Source organism: Octopus sinensis, linkage group LG8 (genome assembly GCF_006345805.1).
Source record: "Octopus sinensis linkage group LG8, ASM634580v1, whole genome shotgun sequence".
NCBI lineage: Eukaryota > Metazoa > Mollusca > Cephalopoda > Octopoda > Octopodidae > Octopus > Octopus sinensis.
The window spans coordinates 75828658-75850698 of record NC_043004.1 but is presented as its reverse complement, the minus strand read 5'-3'; the positions used below and the strand labels follow the sequence as shown (position 1 = coordinate 75850698).

The following is a 22041-nucleotide window of genomic DNA, read 5'->3' as shown; positions in this document are numbered from 1 at the left end:
ACAAAGAATTGAGTAAAAGAACTTAGATATCATTAAATTGTGACTAAGGTTTGATGGAAGATTTTAATTCAATACTTATGAAAGTAAGACATTTGTACTATAGAGCCAGAGGTAGATTTGGCCGGATTGGTATCAAAAGGGTTAATAAAATAAGTATTAGTAACATGTGAATCAGTTAATTAATTACAACCTCTGATACCCAAAACTAACTAGGACTTGGTGAAGAGAAGTCAAAAAGTTAATTAGTTTTAACATTTGTTAACACTTACAGAAAATATTTGCAGAGGCATGCATATATTTCAGATTTCTTTTAATATAAATAATAACAACATTGATAATTAAAACCGACGACTTACTGTTAGGGTGAAAAATTTCACTGTTAAATTTCATTTTTGGAGGACTTAAGGGATAATCTGGAGGAAACATGAGTCGAGTTAAAAAGACGCCACCTTCAAAACAAGTACCTTCAGGACCCCTTGATGGAAAAATGGAAAACAAAGAAGAAAAACAAGAGGACACTTTAATAATGACATTACTGAGGAAAGTAACTTCATACACAATAATCTGAGTTTAAGATTAACAGTATAATTTCAACTATTTTATTGTACTTCTCTCTCTCTCTCTCTCTCTCTCTCTCTATATATATATATATATATGTACTCTTTTACTCTTTTATTTGTTTCGGTCATTTGACTGTGGGCATGCTGGAGCACTGCCTTTAGTCGAGCAAATCGACCCCAGGACTTATTCTTTGCAAGCCCAGTACTTATTCTATCAGCCTCTTTTGCTGAACCACTACATTATGGGGACGTAAGCACACCAGCATTGGTTGTCAAGCAATGTTGAGGGGACAAACACAGACACACACATGCGTATACACACACACACACACACATATATATATATATATATATATACATACAATGGGCTTCTTTCAGTTTCTGTCTACCAAATCTTTGGTCGGCCCGAGGCTATGGTAGAAGACATTTGCCCACGGTGCCACATAGGCATAGGAGTGGCTGTGTGGTAAGTAGCTTGCTTAGAAACCACATGGTTCCGGGTTCAGTCCCACTACATGGCACCTTGACCTTGGATAAGTGTCTTCTACTATAGCTTCGGGCCAACCAAAGCCTTGTGAGTGGATTTGGTAGACGGAAAGAAGCCCATTGTATATATATATATATATATATGTATGTATGTGTGTATATGTTTGTTCCCCCAACATCGCCTGATAACCAATGGTGGTGTGTTTATGTCCCTGTAACTTAGCGGTTCAGCAAAAGTGACTGATAGAATAAGTACTCGGTTTACAAAGAATAAGTCATAGGGTCGATTTGCTCGACTAAAGGCACCACTTTTTATTTAACAATTCTTCCCTATGGTCATCATCACCATCATCATTGTTGTCGTTTAATGTCCGCTTTCCATGCTGGCATGGGTTGGATGGATTGACGGAGGGCTGGCAAGCCAGAAGGCTGCATCAGGCTCCAATCTTGATCTGGCAAAGTTTCTACAGCTGGATGCTCTTCCTAACACCAACCACTCCGAGGGTGTCAATATGACAAATTCAAAGCAGTTCTTATCTGTATAGTGGTTTTCATATGTGTTGTGGTTCCCTTGTACTTCATGATACAGCCCTTTGTTATATCTTTCTTTAACAACTATTTGTATATAAACAAGTCAAAATGCATGACTTATCTGATTTCCAAAGAAGACAAATTGTTCGTTTGCAGATGGCTGGAGCGAAAGTGACAGCAGAGCTAAACCACAATGGAAACTGTTTGTTGTGACCTTCAAAACAATGGATACCATTTGCGTTGCAGTTACTAAATCTCTCCTGTCCCCTATTGACATTGGTAATCAAGAAAATGGTATCTAGACTATAAGGTAGCGAGCTGGCAGAAACGTTAGCATGCCAGGCGAAATGCTTAGCGGTATTTCGTCTGCTGCTACGTTCTGAGTTCAAATTCCGCCGAGGTCAACTTTGCCTTTCATCCTTTTGGGGTCAATCAAATAAGCACCAGTTATACACTGGGGTCGATATAATCGACTTGATCTGTTTGTCTGTCCTCTCTGTGTTTAGCCCATTGTGGGTAATAAAGAAACAGGTATCTAGACTATCAGAAGTAGTCAATGGCTCAGTGGAACAATGTCTTCTCTGATGAACCATTATCCTCTCTGTTTCCCACTTGGGACAGGTTTATGTTTGGAGAAAACTCAAAGAAAACGGCAACCCAGATTGTTTGGTCCCCAACTGTGAAGCATAGAGGTGTTTCAGTGGTGATTTCAGCCGACACATCATGGAATTCTCTGGCTACTTTTGTTGTTTCAGATGGTAGAGTGAATGCTAAAGATCATCCGAGAATTTTGGCTAATCACGTCCATCTTGTGGTGCAAACATTGTTCTCTAACAGAAGCACAATCTTCCAGGAATAATTCACCAACTCACATGGCTAATGCTATTCAACATTGGTAAGAGGACTACAAAAGTGAAGCAGACCACTTAGAATGGTGCATACAACCACTAGATCTCAATATTATCAAACATTTACAGTGCATTTTAGAGCAGCAAGTGAAAAACCACTCCCCTTTGCCATCTTTACTGAAAGAACTAAGGCAGGTTTTACTTGGAGAATGGCTCAACATTTCCCTAACAACCATTCAGAGCCTGTACTCATCAATTCCTCAACTTATTAAAGCTGTGATTAATGTCAAAGGTCGACTAACTCTGTATCAAATAAAAGAAAAACTTCTAAGAAAGTGCTTCCATCATTTTGTCTAATCATATATGTATATAATATATATATATAGGTGCAGGAGTGGTAAGTAGCTTGCTTACCAAAAACATGGTTCTGGGTTCAGTCCCACTGCGTGGTACCTTGGGCAAGTGTCTTCTACTATAGTCTCAGTCCACCCAAGTCTTGTGAGTGGATTTGAGAGATGGAAACTGAAAGAAGCCCACCGTGTATGTATATATATATATATATATATATGTATACATGCATGTGTATATGTTTGTGTGTCTGTGTTTGTCTTCCCAACATCACTTGACAACTGATGCTGGTGTGTTTATATCCCAGTAACTTAGCAGTTTAGCAAAAGAGACCGATAGAATAAGTACTAGGCTTACAAAAGAGAAGTCCTGGAGTCGATTTGCACGACTAAAGGTGGTGCTCCAGCATGGCTGCAGTCAAATGACTAAAACAAGTAAAAGAATATATACCAGCATGGAAAACTGACAATAAATGACGACGACGATGATGATGCTGATGATGCGTTTGTTGATGCAAAGAGGAAAATAGAACTCGTTTAAGGGCCAAGAGTTTTATATGTTACCAATGCATGAAACTTTTGGCCCTTGAGTCACTCTGTAACTGCTGTCAGTAATTAATAAAAAAAATGTGTGTGTGCACATACATAGACATTTATACACACACACACACATATAGACATTTATATACACACACATATATATACATTTATATACACACACATATATAGACATTTATATACACATAAATATACTTGAAGCATGCATGATTTGTTTCACGTTTTTTCTTTTCTTTTCTTTTTTTTTTGTTTTTTTTTACAGCTCATTTAAACCTTTTGATCTTCGGAGTAATAGGAAGCTGATTATCCGAATGCTAAATCAAGGAAGTCATTAAAAATGATGAGTTTCTTTCATTATCTGTTGGCGATGGTTTACGGTGGTGGTGGTGGTGGTCGGTTCATGAACATTTTGAAATAAATAGTTTAAGGCAAAATGTGGATTTTTATCTTTATTGCAGCAAATAATTAAATTGAGAAAGAAAATTATTATTTTGGGTAAAATGATTTATAAATCGTGGTAGTAAAGATACATGAGGAAATGAATGAAAATGGAGTCACATCCTCAAAGGATGAAATGTGGCCAAGTGAATAAAGGTGAGTTGGGTGTCGAGGCGAAAGGAAGAGTTGATGTTAAGAAGACAGAAATAGGTTTTTTACCTTTAGTAATCTCATTGCCAGACAGGAAATTATAAGGGAGTTACCTTTTATCATTTACTTGTTTCAGGTATTAGACTGTGGCCAAGCTGGGGCACCACCATGAAAATACCTTAGTCGAATGAATTGACCTCAGTACTTCTTTTTAAAGTCTGGTATTTATTCTATCAATCTCTTTTGTCAAACTGCTAAGTTACAGGAATGTAAACACACCCACACTGGTTGTCAAGCTGAGGTGGGGGACAAACGCAGACACAAAGACACACATTCATAGATATATACATATATACATCATCATCATCGTTTAACGTCTGCTTTCCATGCTAGCATGGGTTGGACGATTTTGACTGAGGGCTGGCGAACCAGATGGCAACACCAGGCTCCAATCTTGATCTGGCAGAGTTTCTACAGCTGGATGCCCTTCCTAACGCCAACCACTCTGAGAGTGTTGTGGGTGCTTTTTAGGTGCCATCGGCACAAACATATGTGGGCTTCTTTCAGTCTCCTACGAAATTCACTCACAGGGCTTTGGTTGGTCTGAGGCTATAGTAGAGGACATTTGTCCAAGGTGCATACAATGGGACTGAACCTGTAACCACATGATTGGGAAGCATAAGGCTTTTCAAACCCTACCTGCCAGTGAATAACTGCAGCGCAAACTGCCATTTGCAAAATAGTTAAAAAATGTTAACCAGAGATGTGTAGTGTGGTTCACAAACTAGCTTTCCAAACATGTGGTTTTGGGTTCAGTACCACAGTGCTGGAAACCTAGGGCAAAGGGCTGCTACTACAGCCCTGGGCTAACCAATGTCCTATGAGTGAATTTGGTAGATGGAAACTGAGTGGAAACCCGTCAATGTATGTATGTGTGTGTGTATGTTTGTCTGTCTTGTGTCTTCCCCACCACCCTATACCACTTGTCAAACAGTGACAACTGCTTAATAACTTGTAACTTAGTAGTTCAGCAAAATAAGTACCACACTATCTATATATATATATATATTTTCCCTATTCTTCTCCTCTCCCCTTCACCGTCCCCCCTCTCTCACTCTTCCTCCTCGACTTGTTGCTCACACGTGACCAATGGCTATCTATCATTCTTTCTTCCACTTCCTTCCTAATGACAAGATGTGCTTTTGCCTGTCTCTTCTAAAAGCTAGTTTTTCCAGCATTCACCACTTCACATTGTTTCGGCTTAACAGCCCTCACCGTTTGTTTTTTACTGATTTGTTCTCACTGTCCTGTTTTTTGTTACCACTTTAACCCTCCGCAAAAAAAATCCCAAATTTTATTTAATTTTCTTTGCAGGAAGGACTGCTTTAACGAAGTCGCATCTTGTCTCTACCTTCGAAACGCTGATTAGATAAAATAGAAGACAATATTCTTTATGTTGCTTGTCTCGTTTCTCTATTTGTTTCTTCTGTTGTTCGAAAAAGAGTTTGTTTTCTATGTTTTTGTTTTTATGTTCTTGTTTCTCATTTTGTTCACATTTTTTTTGATGTCCTATACCCATTTATGCATGTATATATATACATATATTTATATATTATTTATATTATATATATATATATATATATGAAAGCATAAGCATATTTCTCTAGCTTAAAGCATATCAACATCATGAAGCAGTGCTCGTCTATCAACGGTGATCTGGCAGACATACACATCTGCAGAGGTTGGGTGTTTTATTGATGCTTATGTGAGGTTGTTCTTGAAAGCCATGTTAAAGCAGACATCAGGGACGATCTAAAGATGTGGGTGATACACAACTAAGAAAAACCCAGAAAGGATGGAAGATTACAGAAAGAGTTAAAATCTGAGAGAAACTGAAAATGAACATCAGGTAAAATGGAATGTGTGAAGGTGAGTGACCTAGTGGTTAGGCTGTTGCACTCGTAAGCACAGGATTATGGGTTTGATCCCCAGATTGGATGTGTATTGTGTTCTTGAGCTAAACACTTTATTTCACATTGCCTCAGTCTACTCAGCTGTAAATGGGTTTATCCTGTGACAGACTGGCCCTCCAATCAGAGGGAATGTTAGTTTGCTTCAAAGCTAAAATGATGTAAAGTGCATCGTGACCAGTGATGTATAACAACATTCAAACAGTGTGGTCGATCATGTAATCATGTGAAAATGAAATATCTATTAAAAAAAAAGAAAAAAAGATTTTGCTCTGGAGAAACAGAATAATGAAAGTAAAAAGTAAAAAAGAAAATTAGAATAAGTTTTCACTGTGATATTTGGTTGCAGAAAAAATAAGGAGGAGGAGGGGGTAGCTGGCAAATTTATTACAAAGTCAGACAAAATGTCTCATGGTATTTGTTCCACCCATTTACATTCTGAGTTCAAATCTTGCTGAGGTCAATGTTTAGGTGAGGATCACAGGAACATATAGATAGGATCGTTGAAGTTAGTGTGAACATTTTTAATGCAGGGAGCATCAAAAGACCTAGCTGAACAAAAGAAAGAAAAACAAAAAGAAAGAGAAAGCGACTATTGTGAGGGTATATGTGGTGGCGTTGGGAGATAAATTATTCAGAGAGAAAAGGGAGAAGACAACACTTGAAGTTAAGCCAGTGCAGTTTGCGGCCTATGATTGAGAGACCATAAACTGCTCTGCACTAATATTGATTTGATAAATATTGATAGTGGAAGAGAGAGACATGGTTGGATAGGATAGGGTATATTAAACAGCTGTTGACATTTGTTGTAGCTTGGAAAGAGTTTAACCTTTTTTGTAATTATGTTTCAAATGAATTACATGTGTTGATACATTTCAATTTTTTATTTTAACCCTTTAGCATCTGGCCTGAAATGGTGCATTTTATGCTTAAACTGGGCAGATCTGACCTCTTACATGTACACGATAATGTCATCCAAAACATAAACAGTGATATCATTGAAATTTCAAAGCTACAAAATAATGCATAATTAATTCAGAACAAAATGAAGGAATAAGCAATACATTTGGCATGGAAATCTGAAATAATGGCTGTGTGGTAAGAAGCTTGCTTCCCAACCACAGGGTTCTGGGTTCAGTCCCACGGTGTAGCACCTTGGGCAAGTGTCTTCTACTATAGCCTTGGGCCAACCAAAGCCTTCTGAGTGGATTTGGTAGACAGAAACTGAAAGAAGCCTGTCTCATATATATATATATATATATATATATATATATATATATATCACGTGACCGACCAGACCATCAGATGTTGTTACACATCGCTGGTCACAATGCGTTCGCATTGTTTTAGCCTTTGAATGACGCCACCCCGCTGGCTAAGCGAGCAGGCCATATATATATATATATATATATATATGATATATGCGATTTTTTTGTCTGTCTTTCTTTTCTATTGGACTTTCCTCTGTCTCCTGTTTCTGAAGAAGAGCTTTGCTTGAAATGTAAAACCGCCTTTCTTTCCTTCCCTGAGCATCTGCTAATACTTTACATGTACCATGTCCTCTTGTTGTTGTTTTTTTTGTTTGTTCTTCGTTTTTTGGGGATTTACTATATATATATATATATATATCGCCATGATAGATTGCTAGCCACTACACATTCTTTATTTTCTCTCCTTGTTTCTTTCTGTGTTCCTTTCTGTGGAAGAGCGTAGGCTTGAAACCTTAAAGACTTTTTCACTTCCCGAGCATTATACTAATACATCTGTTTGTTGTCCACACCACCTGTCTTCGTCTTTTTTTTTTTGTGAATTCTCCCTATAAATATTTGTATATACATTTTGGTTCAAATTTGTGTGAATGTGTATAGATTAATATATCAGTTGAATAAAGTTAAAACATAGGTCTGGTTTGCACGTTTTTTAATATAGCATTTTAACATTAAAGAAAAATTTTGTAATGCTCATAAAGTCAAATCGGCGCTTTCATACATAGAGTAATCATCAGATTTCAAATGTATTTAGCTGTGTGTGTGTCTGTGCTTGTTTCCACCACCATCGCGTAACTTAGCAAATTGCCACATCTCTCAGTCCTCAGCATCCAAAGGACCTTTCTTACCACTTTGTCCCACATTTTCCTGGGTCTATCCCTTCCACAGTTATCCCATGTGTGTGTGTGTATGTGTCTTTGTGTTTGCCCCCTCCCTACAGCTTTACAACTGGTGTTGGTTTGTTTACGTAACTTAGCAGTTTGGCAAATGAGACTAACATGAATACCAGACTAAAAAAAACAAGTACTGGGCTTGATTTGTTTGGCTAAACCCTTCAAGGAAGTGCCCCAGCATGGCCACAGTCTAATGACTAAAATAAGGAAAAGATAATGGATAAAAGAAACATACAAACTGAAAGTCAGTCTCTCTCTCACCCTTACTCTCCCTCGCCCTTTCCTCTCTCTCTCTCCCTTACTCTTACTCTCTCTCTCACCTTTCACTCTCTTTTGCCCTTACTGTGTCTCTCCCTCTCACTTACTCTCTCTTTATCATCCTTCTCTTTCTCTCTCCCACCCTTCTTTTTCTCTCTCTCTCATCCTTCTCTTTCTCTCTCTCACCCTTACCCTCTCTCTTACCCTCTATTACTCTCTCTCATCCTCTCTTTCCCTCTCTCTCACCCTTACTCTCCTTCTCTCACGCACCCTTACACACACACACTCTCTCTCTCTCTCTCTCTCTCTCTCTCATGCACCAAGTAAATAAGAGAAAAAAGATGCCTTACATGATCAATGCCTCCCATTCGAAAAAATTCTCTTCACTAACAGGACCTGCAATAATACCTTCGGGAGGATTCAGGGTCAGCTCTAGAAAAGAGAAAAGAGGAAAAAAACATCAATTCAGTCAAAGAAACAACAAAAAAGGGGTCAAAATAAATGAAGATTTTAAATCTATTGTTGGTATTTTTGTTTACATTTTAATACAATAAACAATGTGGAGGAAGGGGTTTGTTGTCCATGGCCTGGCCTTCTTTGTCTGCTCTATGTATTATGGACAACAAACAGGATATGTATTAAATACAATCAGTACGTCATATGTCTCATTAAAATATATCAATAATAATAATAATAATAATAATAATAATAATAATAATAATAATAATAATGATAATAATAATAATAATAACAGCCAAGGTTGTTGGTACTAGAATTTTTTTTTTCTGATGTTACTTAATCCAGAGAGGTAGAGAGAGAGAGAGAGAGAGAGAGAGAGAGAGAGAGAGGAGAGAGAGAGAGAGAGAGGATGGGAGATGAGAGGTGAATTAGCTAGGAGCATCATCACCATAACCACACCAATACTTAAAACAGTGGACACGAAACCTCATTGAATCATTGATTCAAATTAAACTGATTAATAAATTATGAGAGAGACTCAGTCTAAAAACAAAAAAAAAAGGGGGGGGGAAACAAAAAAAAAAAAAAACCAAATTGAACTGGTTTCGCTGAATGTGAAATCATCTTCACAGTCAATTAACTATTCTGCCTGGCATTCAGTATCTTTATGGGTGCAAAGGACTGCGTTATCTAATGTGTCCTTTCCATGCAGACTTAGTAGCTATTTCTAGCAGGATTGGTGACCACATTAGAAGCTTCTTAGCTGGCCACATCATCATCATCATCATTTAGTGTCTGTTGTCCATGTTGGCATGGGTTGAATGGTTTCACTAGAGCTGCCATGCTGGAAGGCTGCACCAGAATCCAGTCTGATTTGGCAAGGTTTTCTACGGCGGGATACCCTTCCTAATGCCAACCACTTTGAGAGTGTAATGGGTGCTTTTGCACTCCACCGGCATGGGTGCCATGTGCGTGACACCAGGGTGCATTTATGTGCCATCAGCACCGGTGCCAATTTGAGTGACACTGGTATCTGCCACGACTGTTCAGCTTGATGGGGCTTGATGGGTCTTCTTCTCAAGCACGACACAATGCCAAAGGTCTCAGTCATTGCCTCTGTGAGGCCTGTCTATAATAATCTTTTATATTCAACTGAACTGTGTCCATGCTGGGGCACCACCTTGAAGGATTTTAGTTGAATAGATCAACTTGAAACCTGCTTTTTTTAAAGTCTGGTTACTTACTCTATTGATTTATTTTGCTGAACTACTAAGTTACAGGTGGTGTAAAGAAACCAACATCATTGTCAAGTGGAGGTGGTGGTGGGGTCAAACATAGGTCCAAAGACACACACACACACACACACACGACAGATTTCCACATAGTTTCAGTCTACTGAAGTCACTGGTTGGCTTGGAGCTTGCTTAAGGTGTTGTGCAGTGGGAATGAACCTGAAACCATATGGTTGCAAAGCAAGCCTCTCAACAAACAACCATGTCTGCCCACCTGCCTACCCCCCTCCTGACCTACCTCCCACCTGCCTACCCCCCTCCTGACCTACCTCCCACCTGCCTACCCCCCTCCTGACCTACCTATTTATGCATCATCATCATTTAACGTCCGTTTTCCATGCTGGCATGGGTTGGACGGTTTGACAAGAGGTGGTAAGGCCAGGAGTCACACCAGGTTCCATCCACTGTCTGTTTAGGCATACCGTCCAACCCATGCTAGCATGGAAAGTGGACGTTGAACAATGATGATGTTGATGATGATATATATAAAGACAGGATGATCACAGCTGGGGCATCTTTAGTGATAGTAATATTTCCCCTTGGTCAGACATATAATATTCTGCTTTTCACAGAAGGCTGGAACCAACAACCTTGCTTGTATGATGATGATGATGATGCTTATTTACAACCATCATGTGAAGTTTAAACAAGACTACACACAGACATAAACTACATATGTCTTCTCCCATATATATATATATATATATATATATACACATATATATATATATATATATATATACACGATGGGCTTTTTTCAGCTTCTGTTTACTGAATCCACTCACAAGATGTTGGTTGACCCAGGGCTATAGTAGGAGTTCAAGGTGTTGTGCAGTGGGACTGAACCGAAGACCACATGGTTGGTAAGCAAGCTTCTTAACCACACAGCCATGCCAGTGCATAAATTCATTGAAGTTACAGAGTTGTCTCCCCTGCCTTTTTTGGCCAGAACTACTAATTTAGAAAAAACGATTGTTCTCATCAATAAGGATGTCGGGGGGGGGGGATTAATTAGATAGAAATTTCTTGGCTTACTCCATCAAGAAATGCCAGCAGCCACTTTGCTTTTAATCTAAATTACAAGACACATTCACCTTTACATACCTAAACAACAAGGCATAATGAGCAACGAATTTACAACCCCCACCCCCACAATACACTTAGTAATTCTCAGTGGAAAGAGTGAGGGGTGGGGTGTCAGACATTCTTGTTAAAACCCCCACTCATAAACAGGGGTGTTAGGGGTTAGGGAAAAAAAAGTGATTGGGACCAATTTCTGAGGTATGGTAATCATTCATTTTATTTATCTCCCTTAGCCCCCCCCCTCCGCCGCCTCTACCATCGCTCTTTTCTTCTCCTCTCTTTGTCTCTCAATTGGTTCATTGTCTTCTCCCCCATCTAAAAAAAATTAAAAAGACAAAAAATGAAACAAACCAAAAGCAAAAGACAATACCAGCCCCTCCACAGTTCATTCCCCCCCTCGCCCGCTCTTTCCTATATTACTCCTCCTTTTACTAAGTCATAACCTCTCGTCCCCCACACCACCCTCCCACTCTACTCCCTATTCCCTTTGCCTCTTCCTTCAACCTGCACCACCTTTCCCACCACCATCACCATCACCACCACCTTTTCCTTTTCTGTAATAATTATCTACTCCCTTTTCCCATGTCACTGCTCACTCTGTCTCTCCCTCCTCCCCTCTCTCTCTCTCTCTCTCTCTCTCGCACTCTGTCTCCCCTCCCCCCCACCCTCACATACTCACAGACCACATACAGATAGTACACCATCACTGAGCCATGTAATTGTGAGAAAGCCGATGCTGGCAATATTTCCCTGTTAATCTATAAAGCCTACTGACCCAAACAGTTAAACTGTGCACTAGCAGGCAAGCCGGCCGGCTGGCTGGCTGGCCGGTCGGTCGGTCGGTCGGTCGAGCCTGTCAGTTGGAACAGGTTTTCTCAGGGGACTTCTTTATTTACTCATCTACTGCCTTCCCATTACCAATTTCTTACAACCACCTCCCCACATTAGGTACTAACCGGTATGTGTGTATCTCTCTCTCCCTCTCTCTCTCTATGTGTATATATATATATTATATATATATATATATATATATATATATATATTATATATATATATATATGTAGGTCCCGGGTTGATCCGGGGTTAACCACAGTAAGTAAGGTACTCAATACATAGCAGAGTAAAATTAATTTATTATATAGAAGGAGCTTCTACAGGACTAGTACTGTTTCATTCAAGAGAAATCTTCAGGAAGCTTCAGGAAATCTTCCTGAAGATTTCTCTTGAATGAAACAGTACTAGTCCTGTAGAAGCTCCTTCTATATAATAAATTATATATATATATATATATATATACATGCATTTAACACACATAGAGATGCGTATTAAACTGAATTCAATTTATTGCTGATTAATGAAGGGCAAAACTGCCTATATATCATCATCATCATCATCAAATTGTTAGGTTTTCCTTGCTGGCATGGGTTGGACAGTTTGACAGCAGTTGGCAAGGCCAGGAGCCACACCAAGTTCCATTGTCTATTTTGTCAGTTGGATGCCCTGCCTAACGCCAACCACTTTACAGAGTGTAAATGGGTGCCTTTTACGCGGCACCAGCACCAGTGCATTTTATGTGGCACCTTCATCAACAGGGTTGCCAAGTACCTTGCAAGACAAAAACTTCCTCAACTAGGAGCGAGAGGGGGTAGTATTGAAGTGGGATGGGTGTGGGTGGCTTTGTACCTGTTGATAGATTAAAAGTATAAAGGAACAAAGATGGGTGTCTTGCTGTAGAGTAGACGTATGGATACCCCAGATGTAAAAGAAACGAAAGTGAATGAATGTCTACATTTATAAACAAAGGATCTGGTGCCAAAATAAGATAGCCACTCATAAGAGATAACGTTTCTACAGCTGGATGTCCTTCCTAATGATAACCACTTTGAGAGTGTAGTGGGTGCTTTTTACGTGCTACTGGCATTGGAGCCAGTCAGGCGTCAGCCACACTTGAATGATGCTTTCTACGTGCCACTTAGCCGGCACTGGCATCGGCCACGACTATGATTTCACTCGGTTCAATTTACTGCTGATTAATGACGGGCAAAACTATAAAACCATGACAGGAGTAAATCTCCTGTATATCAACATAGAGTGTTGTGCATAGTATTTTGAAATTGTTTTGCATCCTAGCACAAATATTTGCAATATGATTAATCATCATCATCATCGTTTAACGTCCGCTTTCCATGCTAGCATGGGTTGGACGATTTGACTGAGGACTGGTGAACCAGATGGCTGCACCAGGCTCCAATCTGATCTGGCAGAGTTTCTACAGCTGGATGCCCTTCTTAACGCCAACCACTCCGAGAATGTAGTGGGTGCTTTTACGTGCCACTGGCATGAGGGCCAGTCAGGTGATACTGGCAATGGCCACACTCAAATGGTGTTTTTTATGTGCCACCTGCACAGGAGCCAGTCCAGCGACGCTGGCAACGACCTTGCTTGGGTGTTTTTTCACATGCGTCCAGCACAAGTGCCAGTAAAGCGACGCAAGTAATGATCACGCTCGAATGGTGCATTTTACGTGCCACCGGCACGGAAGTCAGTTTGTTGCTCTGGCAACAATCACGCTAGGATGGTACTCTTAGTGCTCCACTAGCACGGATGCCAGTCATTGAATTTGATTTCGATTTTGATGATTGTGCAATGTAATTGTGGTGAGCTGGAAGAACCCTTATCGCAGCAGACAAAATGCTTGATAGAATTTCTTTGGTCCTTATGTTCTGAGTTCATGTGTCACTGGGGTTGACTTTACCTTTTCTTTTTTAAGGGACAATAAAATAGATATCAGTTGACCACTGAGGCTGATGGAATTGACTAAACCCGGCTCTGAAATTGCTGGCCTTGTGCCAAAATTTGAAACTTATACAAATGAGCATCTGTGTGTGTGTGTGTTGGACTGTGGGACCACAACCTTGTCACAAGAGGGTGCATGCGTTGAAGTATCGCGTTCGGTTTGCACAACAGTTTGTGCTGTGTATTTGTTCATGAGAGCATGTATGCATGTTTTATGGCTGACTTGCAATCAAATGTGTGCAGACGTGGCTGTGTTGGTAAGAAGTTTGCTTCCCAACCACATGTTTCTGGGCTCAGTCCTACTGCGTGACACCTTGGGCAAGTGTCTTCTACAAAAGCCTTTGGCCGACCAAAGCTTAGTGAGTGGATTTGGTAGACAGAAACTGAAAGAAGCCCGTCATATATATATATATATATATATATATATATATATAAGGTGATAGAAGATGACAGTATGTATGTGTGTCTATGTTTGTCCCTCCTTCCACTGCTTGATAACCGGTATTGGTGTGTTTATATCCCCATAACTTAGCAGTTCAGCAAAAGAGATTGATAGAATAAGTACCAGGCTCAAAGAAAAAAAGTCCTGGGGCCAATACATTCGACTATAAATTCTTCAAGGTGGTGCCACAGCATGGCCGTAGTCTAATGAGTGAAACAAGTAAACGATGAATGCATTTAGCAAAGGTAGCGTAATGTTCTGCCAAGGTACCCGAGCAAAACATTATGCTATGAGAGTTTACAGTGCTATGGAAGTGAATGCACATTACATTAACTATATACCAGGCATGGTGGCTGTGTGGTTAAGAAGATCGTTTTGCAATGGGTAGGCTTGGGTTCAGTCCCACTATGCATCCCTTTGGGTAAGTGACTTCTACTGTAGCTCTGGGCTGACCAATGCTGTGTGAGTGCTTTTGGCAGATAGAAACTGTGTGGAAGCCTATCATATATTTGTATGTGTGTGTGTGTGTGTGTGGGTATCTTTGTGTGTGACCCCCTCCTTTGCCACTGACACTACTTGACGACCAGTGTTTGTATGTTTACATCCCCCAAAACTTAGTATATTCAACAAAAGAGACAAATAGAATAAGTTACAGACTTGAAAGCAAAAAGAAAAAAGAACCCCAAAAAACAAACTGCTGGGGGATGATCAATCTGACTAGAACCCTTCAAGATAGTGTCCCAGTATGGCTGCAGTCCAATGACTGAAACAAGCAAAAGAAAACACACACACACACACAAAGAAAATGTCGTTTTTAAAAGATGAGAGAAAATGTTTCTCTCCTAAAAGTGCCAAAACACTCACAGAAACACATTCTCCACAGTGTCCTTTGAATCACCTATTGATTCCAATTGTGCCCTCAAACAAACCTCCTGCCCAATGAGTTATAATAGAAATGGCTGAGTATTCCACAGGCACAAGCACCATTGAAACTAATGTCTGGGCAGTTTCAACTTCATCTGATAGTTGTGTAAACCAGCATCCTCAACATACAAGTAATGTTGTTAGATTCCACTCTCCCAGGTAGGGGCAATATTACCTTGCTTGAAAACAAGTGAGGGTTAGCAGCAAGAAGGGCAATTTGGCCATAGAAAAATCTGCCTCAGCAAATTTTGTCCGACCCATGCAAGCATGGAAAAGTGAACACTGATTTATGACAATGACAACATGTATATATATATTTGCACAAATGTATTTTGTTGCTATTATGTCATGTGTTCAAAATGTTGCTTTTTTCAGAAAATGAGAAAATAGTTTCACCATTCCATAGCATAAACCGTTATACTCCACTTTGACAAGTTTTGATATCTTGGCATCGGAAGCAGCTGGAGGTACGATAGTTTGACCAAAAGAAAAGGTTATTGCAAGCAAAAATAAATATTGAAAAAAAAATGCATTTGGCCAAATTTGGACATACAACAACTTAACATAATAGCAATGATTTCTTTTTCATGAAACAGAAATGGTGATGTGGGGGTCATTTTAAGGTTTTCCTATTGACAAGAAGCTGGAAACAATTTCACTTTGAAATTGGAGGGCTGTTTGTATACAGTATACATGTGCACTGTATATAAACATGGGTACTATATATTTGTATATACAAAGATCTCATTTGATTCCTCATTTATTTATTTTATTAGGCTGTGCCCATGCTAGGGCACTGCTTTCAAGAATTTTTTAAGCCTGGTACTTATTCTATCAGTCTTTTGCCAAACTGCTAAGTTACACACCAAAACCAACTGACTAGTGGTGGTGGGGGACAAATACATAAACAAAGATACATACACACACAATGGGCTTCTTTCAGTTTCCATCAACCAAATCCACTCACAAGCCCTCAGCTGGCCTGAGGCTATAGAAGATGATACTTGCCCAAGGTGCCACACAGTGGGACTGAACCTGGAACCATGTGGTTGGTAAGCAAACTTCTTACTACATAGCCATATTGTCTTTACCAATATATATATATATGCATATGTGGGTACAGGATGTCACCAATGGTTCGAACATGAAATACATAAACAAACGAGTTTAATCAACAAGAAATAATGGAAAACAGGACAAGTAAACACAGAGAAAGGACCCTTCATCAGTTGTTGCTGTCCATCTACTCCTCATTTCGAGCATTCAATGACAAGATGAGTCTTCAAAGACAGTTGCTCCCATAAGGTCTAAAATAAAATTTAGGATTTATGGAGGATCAGAGTTGGGAAGAAAAACATGGCAGTGGGGACATACAAGGAAAGCAAACAAAAACAAACATGGAGGGTCATTAGACCAGAACAAGAACAAGAACACACACACACACATATATAGATAGATATATCTGTATTTCTCTCCTTCCTGTTCGGTGGCACAAACACTGACATACACATGTACACACACAATGGAAACTTCTGCCTACCAAATTCAGTGACAAGGCTTCAGTTGGCCCAAAGCTATAGCAGATGACACTTGCCCAAGGTGCCATGTAGTAGGACTGAACCTGAGACAATGTAGCTAAGAAGCAAGCTTCCTAACCACACAGCCATGCCTGCATCTATCTATCTATCTATCTATCTATCTATATATATATCTATATATATATATATTTAAAATTACAAAGTGAGATAGGGGTTGTGATTGTAACCCTCTATGGGATAACATATATCCAATATACTGCCAGTAAAGCACCCAGAAATGCTAATACATAAATGCTAAGAATTGCAATGCAATTAATTCATTTATTGTATTATATGGGCGAAGGTAAAATGTTTTACCTCAAATTCATAATACAAAATAAGAAAATGGAGGATTATATTTAAATCAATCATCAACTCCTAGATAATACCAATTCATATAATTTATTAACTAATTATATAGGAACATCCAGATCAAACATAATAATACAGAATAAAACAGTACACATCAATGAGTAATATAATACCATATGTACAATATGTATAAATAAATATAAATATAGAATTGATCTTACAGCCGTTTCAGCCATGTAGATAAGAGTATCTCATTATGCTCATATTAGCCAGGTGTATTAAGGTAATATGTGGTTATAAATGAGATACTTATATATATATCCCAAGGCCTCTTATTCTGTATTATAATGTTTGATCTGGATGTTCCAATATAATTAGTTAATAAATTATATGAATTGGTATTATCTAGGAGTTGAAGATTGATTTAAATATATTCCTCCATTTTCTTATTTTGTATATATATATATATATATTCTTTTACTTGTTTCAGTCATTTGACTGTGGCCATGCTGGAGCACCACCTTTAGTCAAGCAAACTAACCTGATGACTTATTCTTTGTAAGCCTAGTACTTATTCTATCGGTCTCTTTTTGCCAAAACGCTAAGCTATAGGGAAATAGACACACCAGCATCAGTTATCAAACAATGTTGGTGGTGGGTGGACAAACACAGGCACAAACATATATACAAATACACACACATATATATATATATATATATATATATATATATATATACACACATATATATATGTGTGTGTGTGTGTGTATATATATGTATATATGTATGTATATATATGTGTGTGTATATATGTGTATGTATATATATATATGTTTATATATATATGTGAGTGTGTGTGTATATATATATATGTGTGTGTGTGTGTGTATATATATATATATTTATGTGTGTGTATATATATATGTGTGTGTGTGTGTGTGTGTGTGTGTATATAATATTTATGTTCTAATATTCAAATAAAGCGACGTGTAACAGCACTAATATTGTATATGCACAGCTTATAAATCGACCTTCCCCCCTCCACCATATATCTGGTAGATAGGTTAAGTATTCCAGCCATGTTCATACTTTCACTCACAATACACACACACACACACACACACACACACACACACGCTCTCTCAGTAACACTGATGTTTCGTTTCTATAGATACACAGTGAAGTGATTATTAATAAATGCAAGGTTGAATTTAGCAATTTTTTCAGCTTTTTTCTTCACTTCCACTCAACATCATACAATACGCCATACACGCATGCGTGTGCACATGTGCACGCATGCATGCTTGTGTGTATGCACTTAACACTCCAAGACTGATGCTTAGGCAATGGCAGAATGGAAGTTAAAGGTTCCATACTCCATCCATCCACCCCTCAGCCACACTTGCTGCCCCCTGGGTACGAAATCTGAGGAAATTTTTTAGATTGGAAAATGGGAATTTTCTAAGAGCCAACCCTTTATTAAAGCCCCTGAATGTAAGTAATATGGAAGGGACCCTATTATATACAGATATATATCTACCTGCATATATATATATATATACATATATATATTTACATGTTTCTATATATACATGCCTATATACACATACACACACACAAATATATACATATATATACACTTAACTATACATGTATACATACAAATACATATATTTACACATCTACACGCACACACACACATATATACACATACATAACTCTTTACATATACGTATTTACACATAACAGATATACACATATCATTCACCATCATCATCATTTAACATCTGTTATCCATGGACATTTATGTATGAATATATATATATATGTGTGTGTACATATGTGTGTATGTATGTGCATATATATATATATATATAGGCACACACAAACTAACATGCATATATATATACACATGCACATATACACACATGCATGTACATAGATATCTACACATACATCAACACACACATCTTCATTGTCATCACCATCATAGTTTTAACGTCCATTCTTCCATGGTTGCATAGTTCGGATGAATTCCATCTAAGCACGATTGCTACAGCTGGATGCCCTTCCTGTCACCAACCTTCAATCATTTCCCGGAAAATTAACATTTGCCCATGTTCAGACACGTTTTCACAGAATATTGGAAGTATTGTTTGACAGCGACCTTCATTTACAATTATAATGCTGTGTCAAGAAAACACACACACACACATAACAGGCCACTTTCAGCTTCTGCCTCCCAAACCCACTCACAGGGCTTTGGTTGGCCCAGGGACACAGCAGAAGACATTCGCCAATGGTGTCAGGCAGTGGGGCTGAACCCAGAATTATGGTTGGAAAGCTAACTTCTTAATCACAAAGCCATGCCTGCATCTGTGTGTGTGTGTGTGCGAGTGTGCATCTATCTATCTACTTGTCTGTCTGTCTGTCTCTTTGTCTCTCTCTCTCTCTCTCTCTCTCTCTCTCTCTCTCTATATATATATATATATATATAAGGTCCCTATTAGTATATATTTTCATTTACGTACAGCATTTAAATACAGCATTAGAGCATTTTAGCTCTTATTTCTAGCAATGTAGGTGTTCTTAACCGAGTCACATTTAGTGACAATCAAATTCTCATTTTTGATGAAATATTGCAACCTGCTGTTTATTTCAATTATATATATATATATATATATATATATATATATATATATATAATATATATATATATATATATATATATATATATATATATATATATACATACACACACACGTGTATACATTATATATATACACGTATATGTAAATACAAACACAAACACATACAAGTATACAAATACATATATATGTATACACACACACACGTATCTAAGTCCATACACACAGACACACACCCGTACACAGAGAGTGGGAGGAGAGACTAGAACAGAATGTAAATATAAACAAAGGTGGACGTAGCTGAAGAATAGACAGATATATACAGACGGGCAATGGTTGTAGTCGTAGCAGTAGTGGTAAGGAGACAGTGTAAATGTGTGTGAGAGAGAGAGAGAGAGAGAGAGAGAGAGAGAAAGATAGTATATGGAAATCTCTTCAAAGGACCTCCTCTCCTTACAAAATGTAGCAGCAGCAGCAGTACTTTTAGCAGCATGCATGGCGAACTAACCCCACTTCCTAACTTTCCACTTTCATAAGCGTTAGTGCTACCTCTCTCCTCTGTTCTTTGACACTTACCACAACTATACAGAATCTGGAAGAAGAAGAAGAAAAAACACAACAACAACAATAATAATAATAATACTAATAATTCCGTCCACGATGCCCTCCTTCAAGTCAACCTTTACCTCTTAACCAAACAACTCATTCATCCAATTTTTATTCCATTATGACTCGCCTTTCCAAATGTGTTAGTCTACTCTGCGTCTATATGTAGAGTCAGACAGACCGGCAGACTCCAAATACACACACACACAACACACACACACACACACACACACATACACATACACACACACACACACACACACATACACACACGTCTGTCTGCCTGGTGTTTCCTCACAGCCACAACCCCCATCTTCATCGCCACCAACAACCCGACCACCACCATTTACTACTACTACTACTACTACTACCACTACTACTACTACTACTACTGCTGCTGCTGCTGCCGCCACAACTATCGCCAACACCACCACCACCACTGCCACCGCCACCGCCACCATCACCAAAACGAAATCGTAACCAACATCTTGTTCCACCATCAACTACCGTCCACACATCATCACAATCACAGCTCGTACTACAACACCAACCACACAATAGACAGACAGACTAAGTACCATCGTCACTTAGCCCAGCATCGTCAATCATCGACAGATTGACAGTACCACAACTACCACCACCGCCACCGCCACCACCACCACCACCATCATCACAACTACACGTACCGCTTCTACCACCGCCGCCAACAATCCCCAACCCGTATCACCTCTACCACCACCACCACCGCCGCCGCCGCCGTCGCCGTCGCCGCCACCACAATCTTTATCAACACCGCTGCCAGTAACACCACCACCACCACCTACTACAACCCGTACCATTTCTACCAGACAGCACTACAACCAACTCTACTGATAACCGCCGTCGCTGCCACCACAACCGCCGCAATTTCTACCAGCACTGCCGTCACCAATCATCATCACCAACGAAGTCACCTGCACCATTACCACCGCCGCCGCCGCCACCACCACCATCGTCGTCGCCATCGCCAACGTGTTTTGACACAACACAGCGCACAGTTCAGTCTGGCTCTCTCTCTCTGCATCAGACGAGGCAGTCAAACATAGAAATATGGTTGGAGCAATGGCTTGGTGCTATCTATTTCAGAACCCAAACTCTTTTAGTTCTACAACGAATGGGTGATAGAAGTGAGGCGGAGGGGGGGTGGGTGGAATGACTTGGACTCGGAGCAAAAGGAGGAGGAGTAGAGAAGGGTGGGTGGGTGGAGTTAGAAAAATATAAGGGAGGGGGAGGAAAGAACTGGTTGGATATAGTAGTGACGACGATGGTGGTGATGATGATGATGATGGCGGCAGGGGTTTGTTGCTTGCTAAGGTTGGCGTTATGGAAGAGAGTGAGAGAGTGATAGAGAAAATATGGAGACAGAGAAATAAATGTAGGAGGTTGAAGAGGAAATGAAGAAATTGGATACCACACTTTCTAGACTGCCGTTTGTACAGTTTCTGCAAATCTCTTTCCCCTCTCCCTGTGTCTCACTCCCACCGTCATCCTATAATTCCACTTTTACCCCCTTCAACATTTCTCTGGTAAGACAAAAAAAAAAGTTTAGATGAAAG

General features: G+C 39.2%; 1 protein-coding gene across 1 annotated transcript in view; it reads right to left on the bottom strand.

The window, feature by feature from the left end:
* LOC115215205 (ubiquitin-conjugating enzyme E2 G2) overlaps positions 1-22041 on the bottom strand; it is a 148611-nt gene that overhangs the window by 4608 nt on the left and 121962 nt on the right. The window contains exons 2-3 of the mRNA XM_029784409.2: positions 8658-8739; positions 357-475 (exon numbers count right to left, since the gene is read on the bottom strand). Of these exons, the coding sequence (XP_029640269.1) occupies positions 357-475; positions 8658-8739 (201 nt within the window). The remainder of the gene's footprint in view (positions 1-356; positions 476-8657; positions 8740-22041) is intronic.